This window comes from Cynocephalus volans, chromosome 12 (assembly GCF_027409185.1).
Source record: "Cynocephalus volans isolate mCynVol1 chromosome 12, mCynVol1.pri, whole genome shotgun sequence".
Lineage (NCBI taxonomy): Eukaryota > Metazoa > Chordata > Mammalia > Dermoptera > Cynocephalidae > Cynocephalus > Cynocephalus volans.
Window position 1 is genome coordinate 78,237,771 of NC_084471.1, and position 14,844 is coordinate 78,252,614.

General features: G+C 33.8%; 1 protein-coding gene across 3 annotated transcripts in view; it reads right to left on the reverse strand.

Moving 5' to 3' along the window:
* Nucleotides 1-4,791: 4,791 nt before the first annotated feature.
* The window catches only part of LRRK2 (leucine rich repeat kinase 2), a 131,215-nt gene continuing 121,162 nt past the window's right edge, over nt 4,792-14,844 (reverse strand). The window contains exons 46-51 of one of the 3 annotated variants that reach the window (XM_063074909.1): nt 14,297-14,369; nt 12,881-13,065; nt 9,112-9,264; nt 7,599-7,807; nt 5,581-5,652; nt 4,792-5,035 (exon numbers count right to left, since the gene is read on the reverse strand). In XM_063074909.1, the coding sequence (XP_062930979.1) occupies nt 4,917-5,035; nt 5,581-5,652; nt 7,599-7,807; nt 9,112-9,264; nt 12,881-13,065; nt 14,297-14,369 (811 nt within the window). In that variant the 3' untranslated portion in view covers nt 4,792-4,916. Of the gene's footprint in view, nt 5,036-5,580; nt 5,653-7,598; nt 7,808-9,111; nt 9,265-11,758; nt 11,830-12,880; nt 13,066-14,296; nt 14,370-14,844 lie in introns of those variants that run through there. The other 2 variants (XR_010021331.1, XM_063074910.1) reach the window with 2 other exon arrangements.

The window sequence follows — 14,844 nt, forward strand, 5'->3', positions numbered from 1 at the left end:
AAAGCAGCAACGTTCTTATTGATTTGTCTGTAGCAAAGATTTTCTGATCAAACCTTGTGATAAGGATGTAGGTATCACGTGATTGGCAGCGAAGATCCAGCCAAAGCTTATAGTCAGAGGACACTCTTTTGCCTGCATGCAACTTATATATGTGGTTGCCTAATTACTTTAACATATAACCTCATCTGCATTACGCTACGCATAACAGAAAATCAAAACAGTGCCAACGTGAGAAATTAGCTTGCAAACATTTTATTCACTAAACCTCCATTACAGTAAATTACATTTCCACTGTATACCCTTTTTTTCACTTTTATCATGTTAGCAAATCCTTTGAGTTGATTACTTTGGGCTCATTTTGTAACGAGATGGGGAAAATCTCTTGTCATATAATGTACATACACATAAAGTCATAGATTCCTTTTATGATCACTTAGCCTATGAGATTAACTTGGTGTCTGAAATCTCTCTCCTCATTTTATGCTAACAGTCACCTCTTCAAAGAAAGCTCATTAGCTTTAAAATCTCTCATTTCATTGTAAAATGCTATATTAATACATAAATATATATTTCTCTTGCAACTTCAGTCTCTTGTGTCTCCTATATACATTAGTTGTAAGTTCTCTAGAAATGAGAAGTTGTTACAAATACTTGATAGGATACTCTTAAAATACTCTTGATTGTTTATTCGTCTTTAAATATTAGCAATTTTTGTGATCCTCCCAGATCCTCCACTTTCTGACCAGGTAGACATACTCTCTATTTACCCATAATACTTCTAATAGAGTATTTATCACACTGTTTGGTATTTTCACAAATAAATAACAACCCCCTCTCGGTGGTGTTCCAGTGGGTGCATGTGGTGAAGACCAGGTCAGAATGCTACACATAATGTACTCCCTAAAGTCTAGTTTTCCAGCCCCTGATAACCATGGAACAGTGAATTCTCATGGAGAGCAAGCAGCAGCCCCATGACCCAGATGCTGATAGTCCTTCCCTCCCCCCACTTATTGTCTTAGGCTAAGACTCCTTCAAGTAGATTTCTGGCAAAGCTGGAAATCGGGGTGGGGGGAGTATAGCACATGTGGAAAACCCCCAGGCCTCTGCTCACCCACCCAGAGTGTGCTGAGACAGCAGGCCTTTGGGCCAGGTGCCCCTGTGCCTCTTGATTGAAAACCAAGATGCTAGGAACATTCTTTTTTTTTTAAATTAATTAATTTATTTATTTATTTTTTAATTTTATTTTGTCGCTATACATTGTAGCTGATTATTGCTCCCCATCACCAAGACCTCCCTCCCTTCTCCCTCCCCCCCTCCCCCCCAACAATGTCCTTTCTGTTTGCTTGTCGTATCAACTTCAAATAATTGTGGCTGTTATATCTTCTTCCCCCCCCCCCCGGTTTTGTGTGTGTGTGTGTGTGTGTGTGTGTGTGCGTGTGAATTTATATATTAATTTTTAGCTCCCACCAATAAGTGAGAACATGTGGTATTTCTCTTTCTGTGCCTGACTTGTTTCACTTAATATAATTCTCTCAAGGTCCATCCATGTTGTTGCAAATGGCAGTATTTCATTTGTTTTTATAGCTGAGTAGTATTCCATTGTGTAGATGTACCACATTTTCCGTATCCACTCATCTGATGATGGGCATTTGGGCTGGTTCCAACTCTTGGCTATTGTAAAGAGTGCTGCGATGAACATTGGGGAACAGGTATACCTTCGACTTGATGATTTCCATTCCTCTGGGTATATTCCCAACAGTGGGATAGCTGGGTTGTATGGTAGATCTATCTGCAATTGTTTGAGGAACCTCCATACCATTTTCCATAGAGGATGCACCATTTTGCAGTCCCACCAACAATGTATGAGAGTTCCTTTTTCTCCGCAGCCTCGCCAGCATTTATCGTTCAGAGTCTTTTGGATTTTAGCCATCCTAACTGGGGTTAGATGGTATCTCAATGTGGTTTTGATTTGCATTTCCCGGATGCTGAGTGATGTTGAGCATTTTTTCATATGTCTGTTGGCCATTTGGATATCTTCCTTAGAGAAATGCCTACTTAGCTCTTTTGCCCATTTTTTAATTGGGTTGCTTGTTTTCTTCTTGTAAAGTTGTTTGAGTTCCTTATATATTCTGGATATTAATCCTTTGTCAGATGTATATTTTGCAAATATTTTCTCCCACTCTGTTGGTTGTCTTTTAACTCTTTTAATTGTTTCTTTTGCTGTGCAGAAGCTTTTTAGTTTGATATAATCCCATTTGTTTATTTTTCCTTTGGTTGCCCATGCTAGGAACATTCTAAATGCCTTGACAAATTGGAAAGAACCAAGCACTGCACCTATGTACCTTTAAGCAATCAGATTTTGGAATTGTTATTGGAAACAATGGCACCCTGGCTGGGAAACTGGCCAGAATGGAAAATGAGGATTTCTATTTCTCCTGATTTGGCATGGCTTAAGATTTCACTGCATTGCTGCTGAGTCTCCACGAACAGCATTCAACATCACAGGTCAGGTCTTACACTATCTAAAGTGATGGACAACATAAAGAAGCAAAGTCCCAAGGATTTTGAACGCTATCTCCCCTCTATGTCTGAACACTTGTATGTTTACCTTTAATTTAGGAAAATTCACAATCTTTTTTGCTACTTCTGCTTTTTTATCAATATGTTTCACTGTCCTAATGAAAAATAAGTTGCGTTTTAGTTAAAATAATTCACACATAATCAACAGAGCGTTATTGATGTTAGTTAGATTCAGAGAAGCTCCTTTTCTTTTGTTCAAATCTTCCCCAGAAGAATATTTTCTGTTAAGATAAAGTGCCTATGTTTTGACAATGATTAGCATCTTATTTTAGGGCTCTAATAAGGAAAGACTTGAAATGATGGTGTCTATTATTTTGAATATATCAGTCGTTCCGAAGTCTTATTTTTTGTTACAGTACTCAAGATGGAACAATTCTACAGAAAGTTTTTATGAGAACTTGAAAATAGAATATATCATGCCCATCAGATTTTATCCTGGGATAAAATCTGTATTACATTTGTATTATAGAAAATTAAATTTAAATATTTCATAAATCCTCAAGAAAAAACTGTAGTTAGCACCTTCCTATAGTCAAATGTTACATACACAGATTAATATAAGGTTTCATATGAGATGGATTACAGACCAATATGTAAAAAGTAAAACACTATCACAAAGTTTTAAAATTCATAAACATGCTTTTAAAAATGTTTATTATTCCATTTAAATACAACGTTCATTTATATATTTTTCCATAATTATCTTTGATTAAAAAAATTGCATATATGAGTACAGTCAGCCCTCTATATCCATGGGGAATTGGTTCCAGGACCACCACGATATCAAAATCTGTGGATGCTCAAGTCCCTTCATATATGAGGGTTCCACATCTGTGGATTCAACCAACCTCAGACCAAAAACATTTTTTCATTACGTACAAAGTACTATGAGAGAGATCACAGGAACACAGGGCTCCATCATTTATAAATTTTTTTTGTTAGCTACATAACAAATTAAATCATATGTCCCTTTGAAAAATGGAAAGTCTTTCAGAGTTAAGAATTTGATCACCCTAAATATAAAGAAATTTAATAAAATTTTATTTAATTATATTACTATATTAAATATGTTATATTCATACAATAAAATGCCAGTTAGTTCTGAAAATATTAACGAGCCTATTTGTCCTATCATAGGAAATTGTTTGAAATGATGAATATCAGCCAGGGCCAATGGATTTACCAAAAGTATTTTTCCTAAAGCAGAAATGACACTCAAATTATTACACATGTACTCGGCATTGATACTCCTACTGTGGGAAGATATTTAAACCATTTAGGTATGATTTAGAAGATTAGGTTAGCAGGTATTTTTACCCACCATAGCTAAAGCTCATTTTTCCTTCAGCAAACTGAAGAGTGCTACATATTTGTCCTCATGGTTTTGGTGGGAACTGTGGAATTTTATAATTCTGAAAACAGAGTTTCTATCTGAATAAAGTAGAATGTACAGGGTTACAAATTAAGAGAAAATATAAGTAGAAGTATTAGAGCAAAGCAGATTAGGAAACAAGTAGCCAGTGGCCTGTCTTACCACTGAGAATCAAAATAAAAACATAAAAATATCACTCAAAGGACTGAACATTGTATTTACACCAATTATACAAATTTCAGGATATCCACATTCAAAGATAGAGTTGAAAAGTAGGAAAAGAGAGAGTGACTGTGTCTTTCTGGATATGAAACTTTGACACATTGTGTTTTTTCACAAGCACTTTTACTGGAGTTTTCTTTGAGATGGAGTGAAGCTGTGTGAGCTACACTGTTTGCATCAGCAACAAAGAGAACTCACATTTCAACCAAGGGCTTTGTAAGTGCAAATACATTTGACTATTTACAAGTGCATATGATAGTACATTTAAAAGCAATCCTAGAAGGAATGTATTATATGGGGCACTGTCCTAATATTTTATTCTACCTTGCAGAATCTCTAGAAAGTAAGCAAGCAACAGTCCTGTTTTTAAGCACAGAATTTAAAATAAAATTTACTTTCATTACAGACAACAAAATAAAAATTATCTACTCTGTAAGTTTTAGTATGAGTACTGCAATTGAGTACTTTATACATTTATTTTCATTAATTAATTCACAAAATTAATTAGAATATATGGGAAATATAATGTATTTTAAATAGTTCTTTAAAACATACTTTCACTGATAATTATTTTTACATATATTTAAGTTAAAAATGAAACATATAAACATTCCTTCATATACACATGAGCTAGCTCAAAAAGTGGAAGTACTCTTTTCAATGTAAACATTTAAAAAAAAATGTTTACAAGAAGAGAATAATCTTCCCATCTAAAACCAAAAATTTCCTATATCCCTCTTATTCAACAGATATTTTTTCTCATTTTTTCAGCTAATTCTCTTCTCACTTCAATGTGTTTTTCTAAATTTTGCACTTCGTGTGGAAGATTGATGTCCCAAACAGATAAGCAAGACTGTATCTCTAAAAAAAGAAAAAATTGAAATCAGGTTTCAAAGACTTCAATTTGGTTAATTTATATTTAATTCACTTAGACAAATGTATATATAAATACAGCTATAAATAATGTACTAAATTATTTCAATTTATAAAAAAACTATAATTGGAAAATGTTTATAATATATTATAGAAATTACTAAATTTCAAGAAGAGTATGGACATCTAATAACCTAATATTTCATTTTCTAAAAGAAATGGAGCTTTATCAAACACTGTTCAAAATTAGACCTCCTAAAGATATAGGTAAGTTGTATGAAAAAATATTCACATTTAGTTTAAATATGAGCTACAGTGGTTGATATCTCTACTTCATCTGAAAAATTAATATTTAATACTATTAAATCACTGAAATTTAATTTTGAAAATTTGTCTAATTATTTACACTATAAACTACTAATTAAATTTGCTGAAAGTATTATATCATATATAATATTTATTATAAATTAATAAAACATGATTGCATTCATGCAACTGCAGTGTTTAGAATATAGCATCCTATTAATTGTTACCTTTTTGGTGTTGTGTACCTTCAGTACTTTTCCAGTTGTACCCCAAAACCAGCATCACATTTTTAAGGCTTCCTTTATCAAAACAAAATATAGAAGTTTTCTGTTAAAGCAATATAATAAACTGGACTTCAAAAAGTATAGTTTTTCATGTTATAAGACACAAATACCTTGATACTGAATTTATAATTCTATTTTTTAGGAAGCACTTCAGACGTATTGAAAAAAAACTCTCCAAGACTATCAACTTTTTTAAAGTAAGAAAATCTGTGATCTACTCTGTACTGCAACTCTTAATTATGTGAATCTGAGAAAACAGCTTAAACTTTCTGTAAAATAGGTTTAATATTATTTCATTACCCTCCCCCCAAATTTATAATATTAAGTTACATAATGTCTGTAAAATGTTTTGGATACTATAAGGCACAAATGTGAAGCATTTGGATGGAGAGTTGGATGGATGGATTCACTGATGATGTCACAATATCTTGTTTTTTTCTCAAGTTGCTCACTAATTTATTCAACAAATATTCCCAAAAAGTCTTCTATGCACTAGGACAACGGCTAAGTCCGGGGAATACACGGGTAAACAAAAACACGCAGACCCAACCCATGTGGAGTTTATGTTCTTGTGAAGAAATTGACATTAATGAAAATAAATCATGGCTATGATCAATGCTACGCAAGAGAGGTGTTATGAGAGCCAAAAGATGAAACTTCGACCTAATCAGTCCTGACTTCTCTGAGGTTTTGACATTTCAAAAAGAGTATGAGTTCGCTAAGCAAGAAAATAGACTAAGCAAAGAAAGAAACAGCACATGCAAGTCCCTGCAGCAGGATGAATGAAGCACAGTGATGGATTAAGAGGGACTGGATGCTCTTCCAGACCAGAAGGATCTGGGAGGCATGTGGCCAATAAAGGAGGCTGGAGGGGTAGAGTGAAGCCAGAACATGCAGCACCTTGTAGACTATGTTTAAAATGATCTTCATTTTAAAATCAATCATAACTCACTGAAATCCCACTACAATTTCAGTCACGAACAACCATCTGGGTCTCAAAGTACATACAAATTAAATTAGAGAATGTAACAACCTTGGTTGAATAAGACTAGGGAGACAACCCACCCTGACCTACTGCTGTTTGTGTGGACACATATCCTCATAGTTAACAATCCCTAGGCGCATCTCGCTCTAACTCCTTCTGAGCAACTCTGACATCCATAAAAGAAAAAAGGGTGAGGGTGTGGGAAAAACACCTGCTCCCTCTTAATAAATTCTTGCAAAAGTTTTCTTTACCATGGTCAAGCATTTTATTACTTATTTGCTAAAATTATGTAAACTCTAAGTTTTACAGAACTAAACCCCATAGTGTTACTTGTGTGATCAACTTTGTATATATGATATTATTACTTTCTAAATCAAATTATTTATCAAAGGAAGACATTGAAATGTATTTATATAGGAAATACATTTCACCTGCTGTCATGATTTCTTCATATTTAAATAGAAAAGTAGAAGCAAGAAAAGACATAAAAGCTTGAGTAAAACTTATCATGATTTGTCAATATTTGTAGATTGTAGAATTTAGCATACTTGTACATTACAAGAATATAAATTTGTTTATAGAATGAAAAACCAAATAGGATTCTTTAACAAGGGTGGGAAGCTTAAACTACGATCAAAATAAACATTTACTTTAATTTCTTTGATTAAAAACTGAAATATACTCAACACTATGTATATTACATTTTTGCCTTAGGTATAAATGAGGGAAAAAAGCAAGTAAGACCCAAATTGAGTGCTCAGCTGCAGTAATCTGTTTCTCTTGTAGGACTGAGAGCATCTACTCTCTCCATTTTTTTAATGACCATATTCGAAATTTATCCCAGTCCTATGTTTCATTGTGTGGACTTCCAGGACACTCTGAATGACATTGAAAAGCAAACAGGAAACTTTAAAATAGAGGCATATCTTTATAGTCTTAGAGAATAAGAAAAAATATCTAAAGGAAAGCAACTTGCCTAACTGTGCTGTCATCATGACTCTAACAGAATCACAAAAGTTGTAAATTATACGTATAATTCGACGAGTTGAAAGATCAAAGAGTAAAATATGGCCTCCTCCAGTCCCTATCCAGAGAGCCGTGTTCTTCTGAAGGCAGAGAGTTTTTACTCTCCCAGAATAAGACATTTTGTGTTTTGATTCCTTGTTTATCTTTATCATTACCTCCCTAGAACCATAAAGAAAGTATGCATTAATGATTTTATCAACAGTTAAGAAAGAAAATAGCTGTGTCTATACATATGTATACATATATAACATTTTAAGTTATGAACATTTGACAATATACATTATGTATCATTAAAATTGTACAAGACTAACTTTGCTAAATACAGAAAGCCAAATAGCCACATTTCTCTACCAGAAGCATAAATTATCGAGATAGTATAACAATAGCTCCTCCACTTCAAGAAATTCTGAAATAAATAAAATGGTCACAATTTTTATAAATAACAAAGCTATCTAATCCAGTAAAAAATAGTATAAATTTGCCCAATATAAAGGGAAAAAAAGTTAGTTTCAAAAACTTTCCATGAAGCCTCAAAGTTACATAGGAAAAAAATTATAATCATTTGTATGTAAAATATATCAGTACAAATCACTGCATTTTTTCTTTGAGGCAATAAATAGTCTAATTCATGACAAAAAAAATGAAGTGTCCAGAAATAAAAGAATCCTAATCATTTTGAAAATTCAGGAGGTAAGGGACCCTTTATCAAGCAGAACTGTTAGCTCTTCTGAACATAAATCTCCTCACAATAAAAAAAAACCCTGTAAAACAATTTTAGGAAATTAAACTTTGAAGTCTCATTTTCTGGATATAGTGTATAATCTAAAAACATTCTCTAGAGTATAACCAATCTGGACACTAAAATCAAAACATAACAAAAAAATAAAGCAGCTACCAAATAAGTGTGGCAATGATCCTGTTCCTCAGGACCAGCACGTAAAGGACGTGCTTGGTGTGGAGTCAGAGATTAGTCTTTCACTGGCTGTATCAGATGAAGCACTGATCTCCCATTCTGGAGTCTTGACCCTTCCTCCTTAGTGCATCGGTCAGTCCAGTAGGTTTCCCACCCCGATATTTTCCTATTATTTTGTGACTTTTTTCTTTACAGCAGAGTATCCTTAGGCCCATAGACCGATTATACTACTGCATTACAGCCAGCAATGAATTCAGTATGGTCACTTTCAACAATGCACTATTTTTTCATTAGAGAATATTCTTTGTAACACCTTGAAGAAACTATATATACGTTATGCTCCTATTCTTTTATTTTCTCAAAATGAAATTTGCTGGATACCAAGAGATGGTTCTAAAAAGCATGTACAATTTTGTTTCTTTCTGTATTTATTTTTATTTTCTATTTAGAGACAGAAAGGAAGAAAAACAGGTCATAGTTCCTCCTTTTGTGAAATCAGAAGTGTAAAGACAGCTCTCACAGGCATAAAATAAAAAACCAATGAATTTACTTTAAAAAGTGCACACAGTCTATCAGCTCGCAGAGTTTTTCAGTTTTCTTATCCCACACTTCCACAACAGGACTATTTTTCTTAGCAATATAGAGAGCCGCGTCTACCACCACTGCTATGATGTTGGAATCGCTGAAAGCTGTATAAGAAAACCTATGGGGAAAAGAAGAATGTCACCACTATTTTTTGTGTGTCATGTAATGCAACTTTATATTAGTTCTTAATGCATGCAAAAAATTAACATTTAAAAAAAATAAAGCTAGATGGTTGCAATTATTTTATATTCTCCCCTAACCATTCTGAATTGAATACACAACTTACTTTAGAACTTTACTTACTTTTGGTTACTTTATATTGATTTCACTTTATAAAAAAATCAACTAAAGATTATGACTAATGTTTATTTATTGTTTTAGTTTTAATTTCAGTTGCATCTAGTTCTTTACAGACCTTTATACTGTATCTTAATTTCTAAGAGAAATATCATGACAATAACTTTTGGATGTTGCCATAAAATTCTTGTTGTCATGAATGCTTGGACAATTTGGGGTTAGCCATTTACACATAGAGTTATAAAACATAAAATGTTGAAATAAATTTTAGTGTATCGTCTTCAAATGTTAAAGCAAGGGATATCTTTGCATCAACACAAGCCAGTCAAGTTATGAGAAAAAAAAATCCGTATCATCCAAATGTAAATAGAAAGTAAATTGCTTGCTATCTTCTCCCTTTGAAAACAAAGAAAAATGCAAACATTTAAAAAATATCTCCCTTCCAACCTAAGACATTTGGCACTGTACATATTTCACAAACAGATTGGCTGCCATACGCCCCGTCTGCATGGCAAACTCCTACTTAGCCTCTGAAGCTTACCTTAAATGTCAGCTCCTCTGGAATTCTTCCCTGACCTATCAAAACAGACCAACCATTCCCTTTTCTCCACTGGTCTGACAGTAATATTACAGGCTTTATTAAATATAAAATTCTATTTATTAGTGTGTCCCTCACACTAGACTGTAAGTGTAATTTAAGAATAAAGACCATGTATTTTTCTATAGACCCACAATTCAGTAAAGACTTATCGTAAATAAGTACCCCTGACATATCAGGCAGTCTGTTAAGTGGATGGACAGAAGGACAGATGGATGAAGAATAAACAGGATGAATGAACACTGAGGAAAAAGTAAAAACAGTTAAAACTGGAATCAACTCCAATAGATGACCTGAAAACACCACAGGGAGATAACAATCACTAGTATATCGTAGGGTAAGAAGATTTTTTTTCTTCACCTTTTTTTTTTCTATTCTGCAAGGGAGGTAAAAGTCTGATGTGTTGCCAGAGAGCCACTATGTTTAAGATAATTCCTTCCTGGATGTTTGCTATAGTTAATAGAAGATAGTTCCAGGTTTCGCATAAAGTTTTAAAATTTATAAAATACTTTTGTGTGTGACCTTGCTTGATCCTTAAGAAAAAAAAACTTATAAAATAGGATAAACCTCAGTGTGTGTAATTATATAAAGGTTCACAAACACTAAATAATTTGCTTGAGGCCACATGACCAATATGTTGCAGACCCAAGACTTTAAAATGAGTCCTGTGGAGCCTTCTGGCTCCGAAGACAGTCATCATTCACTATCCGCTACGCCTCTCAGTCAGTGTTTGTTGGTGATGAGGAGGGTCGTGAGAATGAAGCAGCCCCCTGATCAGTGATGTGTCTGTTTAGACCAAGACAACAGGAAACACTTTTTCAGAAGAAAGCAAATATTTCCAAGTGTTCAAGAAACTGGATCATAATCTTTTTGGGGAGATGAACATCTCTGAGAGCCTGATATTTATGGATGTTCACTAGCAAAACATCTATACTCCAAATATTATACGAGTTTTAAGGGGTTGCTTGAGAGCCATGATCCCATAAAAGAATTCAAGTTCCTTTCTTTTTAAAGGTTTTCAGGCTTATATAGTTGGATTAAAAGTGGAAGTTACAGGATGAGAATAAGTTTATCCAAGTATTTACCACATGCTAGGAAACAAATCTGTGAACAAGACAGAAAATAAAAATCCTCCTCTGTGAGGACTTAAAATATATTGCAGTGTATTTTCCCCTGACTACACTTTAAAATCACCTGAGAGCATTAAAACAAACAAACAAACAAAAAACCAAACAACTAAAGCCAGGGCCCCATCATACCATGGTCTGATTTAATTGATTTGGGGGATAGAAGCTGGGTTCAGGCATCAGATTATTTTCAGCTACCTAGCAGATGCTAATGCACAGCCAATACAGAGAAGCAATTATAAAAACATAATAGCAGCTGTGAGAGAAACAACACATGCAATGGAAGCACAAATATAAGGAAACTAGCCTGCATAGGTGGGATCAGGGACTGGCACTTAGGGAAGTGGCATGTGGACTGAAATTGACAGAGGGCACAATAGTCATCCAGGCAAAGAGAAAACCACCTTCAAAGGCCGAGGTGAAAGAGAGCAGACTGTCTTTGAGAACTGAGACAATTTATTTGGTTAAAGCACAGAGTGGGCAAGGAAGTTGCAAAACCGTAAATCTAGACAGGTAAGCAAGGACTAAATCATGAAGGGTGTGGTAGGCTACCTTAAGGAATCCGAACTTCATGAATAGGACAATGGGATGCCACTGATAGTTTTAAGCAGGAGGGTGGTAGATTGATTTGCATTTTAGAAGGGTCCTTCTGTCTGTGATGCTGAGAATGAATGGGTAGAAAGATGCTGTTGTTAACATGGCCATAGATGATCAATGACAGTCTGGCCTATGATAGCAACCGTGAGAACCTTGAGTCCAAGGATTTGAAAGACAATCAGGAGTGTCAAGTGGATAAAGAAAGCAAAGGACTAAGGAATCAAGGACTATTCCCATGTTGATCTTCAGCAATTAGATAAATATTGGGTAACTAGGATACTCCCTGAGATGGGGATTTGTGACTCAAAGCTAATGATAATCGTAATAATAGTTAACATTTATCGAGAGCTTACCAGGTGCTAGGCATTACGTTAATCACCTTATATTAATTTTCTTTTTTAACCTTCCAAACATCCCTTTGAGATAGAGTATCTGAAAGGTTCTTGCCCCAAACCAATAAATGGTAAAGCTAATATCTGAACTATGGTTTATGCTCTTACCTACTACCCTACACAACTTATCTCAGAAGAATGTAATAGATGAGAACCAAGTGCAATGATTTGGTTAAAAAACATCTTCAAAATTGACACAACAACTTGAGATGAAGTTTATATTTTATTTTGTTCTTGTTTGAAACTAGTATCACTAACTTGGTTGTAGAGTGGACATCCATATAATCATCAAATCTAGAAAGGACTTTTTTACTGTAGTCTATGTTTCCTACAATCAAAATTTAAAGGAAATTATCCAAAACTGTATATAAAAAATCCATGGATTGAGTAAAATATTCAGCTGATTGCCTTCCACCTGCATATGACTAATTTGAAACAAAGATAATGAAATTGTTAAAAATTAAGATTGATAAATACTACTAAGATCACAATGAGTTTACATATTTTATCCCAAGTGTTTAGGCTGGATGATTTTCTAATGTCCCTCTGTTTTCTGGAATTTTCTAAGTTTTCTATAATGAATGTTTAACTTTATAATGGAAAAATAAGTGATGCATTTTAAAAGATCATCGTCACAGATTATCAACAACATTATTGATATGATTATAAAGAATAAATATGAACAAAATGGTAAATTAGTTACATAGACAGAAAATAACTTACAGCTGATTCGTCCTTGTCTCAATGAGTTTCTGAATGGTGAAATCACTAGAAAATGAGAAAATCTTCGTGCCACATCCTCCCCACATTATATTTTTTTCAGTTGAATTCATGGATTCACTCAAACACATCAGTGGAGTGCTGACATCTCCTATATTTAGTATCTTCAAAGGAGCAGCTCCTTTACACTTTGCCAAAAAGAGAAAACACACTAAGCATATTGAGTATCTGCAGGATGAAATACCATAAGGTGTGTGCTTTCTAAAAGCTACTATCTTAAATCATTAGAGATATTAAAATAAAAAAATCAGACACACTTTTCAAAGGTCCTATCAAAACAGAATTCAATGAAGGAAGTATTCAAAAAATTATTCTTATAACCAATCTCTTCACTTCTCCATGCAAACATTGTACAAGAAATAACCTAAGGATTATATTCTATTTCTCTGTGTGTCATTAGATAATATGATTTTTGATAACAAGGATTATAAATGAGTAAGAAGTTTAATGAATAGATGGAACCACAGATGAATGGATAAATGAAGGAATAGACGCTTTAATGACTAAATGAGGATCTGAAGAACAGAAAGTTAAATTATTTATTCAATACTTAAGAAAATGCTAATGCAGGCCAGACTTAAAAGTTACATATCCTTTGTTTTTTCCACAATATATTCCTAAGAAATTATCTGCTTCACTTAGGTACAAACTGAGTTCTTTCCATTTCTAATGGGAGTGTAAACTAGTACAGCCATTATGCAAAACAGTATGTAGATGCCTCAAAAAATTAAAAATAGAACTATCATATGATCCAGCAACCTCAAGAATGGGTATAAATCCAAAGGAAATGAAATCAGTATATCTAAGACATTTCTGCACTCTGATGTTTACTGCAACACTATTTGCAATAGCCAAGATATGGAATCAACCTAAAGGTCCAACAATGGATAAATGAATTTTTAAAAATGTGATATATATTCATAATGGAATACTATTCAGCCATAAAAAAGAAAGAAATCCTGTCATTTGCAGCAATATGGATGAACCTGGAGGACATTATGCTAAGTGAAGCAAGACAGGCACAGAAATGGGGAAGGAAGGGAGGAAAGGAAAATGGGGAGAGGTTGGACAATGGGTACAAAATTCAATTAGATAGAAGGAATAAGTTCTGGTGTTCTACTACACAGTAAGGTGACTATGGTTATCAGTAAGTGTTGTATATTACATTATAGCTAGAGGAGAGGCTTTTGAATGTTCTCGCCACAAAGAAATGATAAATTTATGAGGTGGTGGATACACTAACTACCCTAACCCAATCATTATACAACACATATATGTATCAAAACATCAAATTGTACCCCATAAATATATACAATTACAATATGTCAATTGAAATAAAATTTGTAAAAAAAGATTTACCTTAACACTTCTGTCTTCAAAAATCGCTAAGCTGCCATCAGCAGTTCCCACCAAAAGGAAATTTTTTTGCTTGCTAAAAGGAAAAATGCTAAAATTGTTATAAAATAGAATATTTATTTTGACTAAGAAAGCGTCAGTGTTCTCCCCATCTTGACTAAATTTTACAGTTTCCTTCCCAACTATAGGCCCCTAACCTCCCTTTTAGAGCATTACTTTAGAAAACTTGCAATTATCATCAGATGAGTGGATACAGAAAATGTGGTATATCTACACAATGGAATACTACTCTGCTATAAAAGAGAATGAAATACTGCCATTTGCAACAACATGGATGGATCTAGAGAGATTATATTAAGTGAAACAAGTCAGGCACAGAAAGAGAAATATCACATGTTCTCACTTATTTGTGGGAGCTAAAAATAAATAAATAAATACACAAATAAACTAGTGGGGGAAGAAGACACAACAATCACAACTCCTTGAAGTTGATACAACAAGCGAACAGATATGAGGTTGTTGGGAGGGAGCGGGGAGAGGGAAGAGGGAGG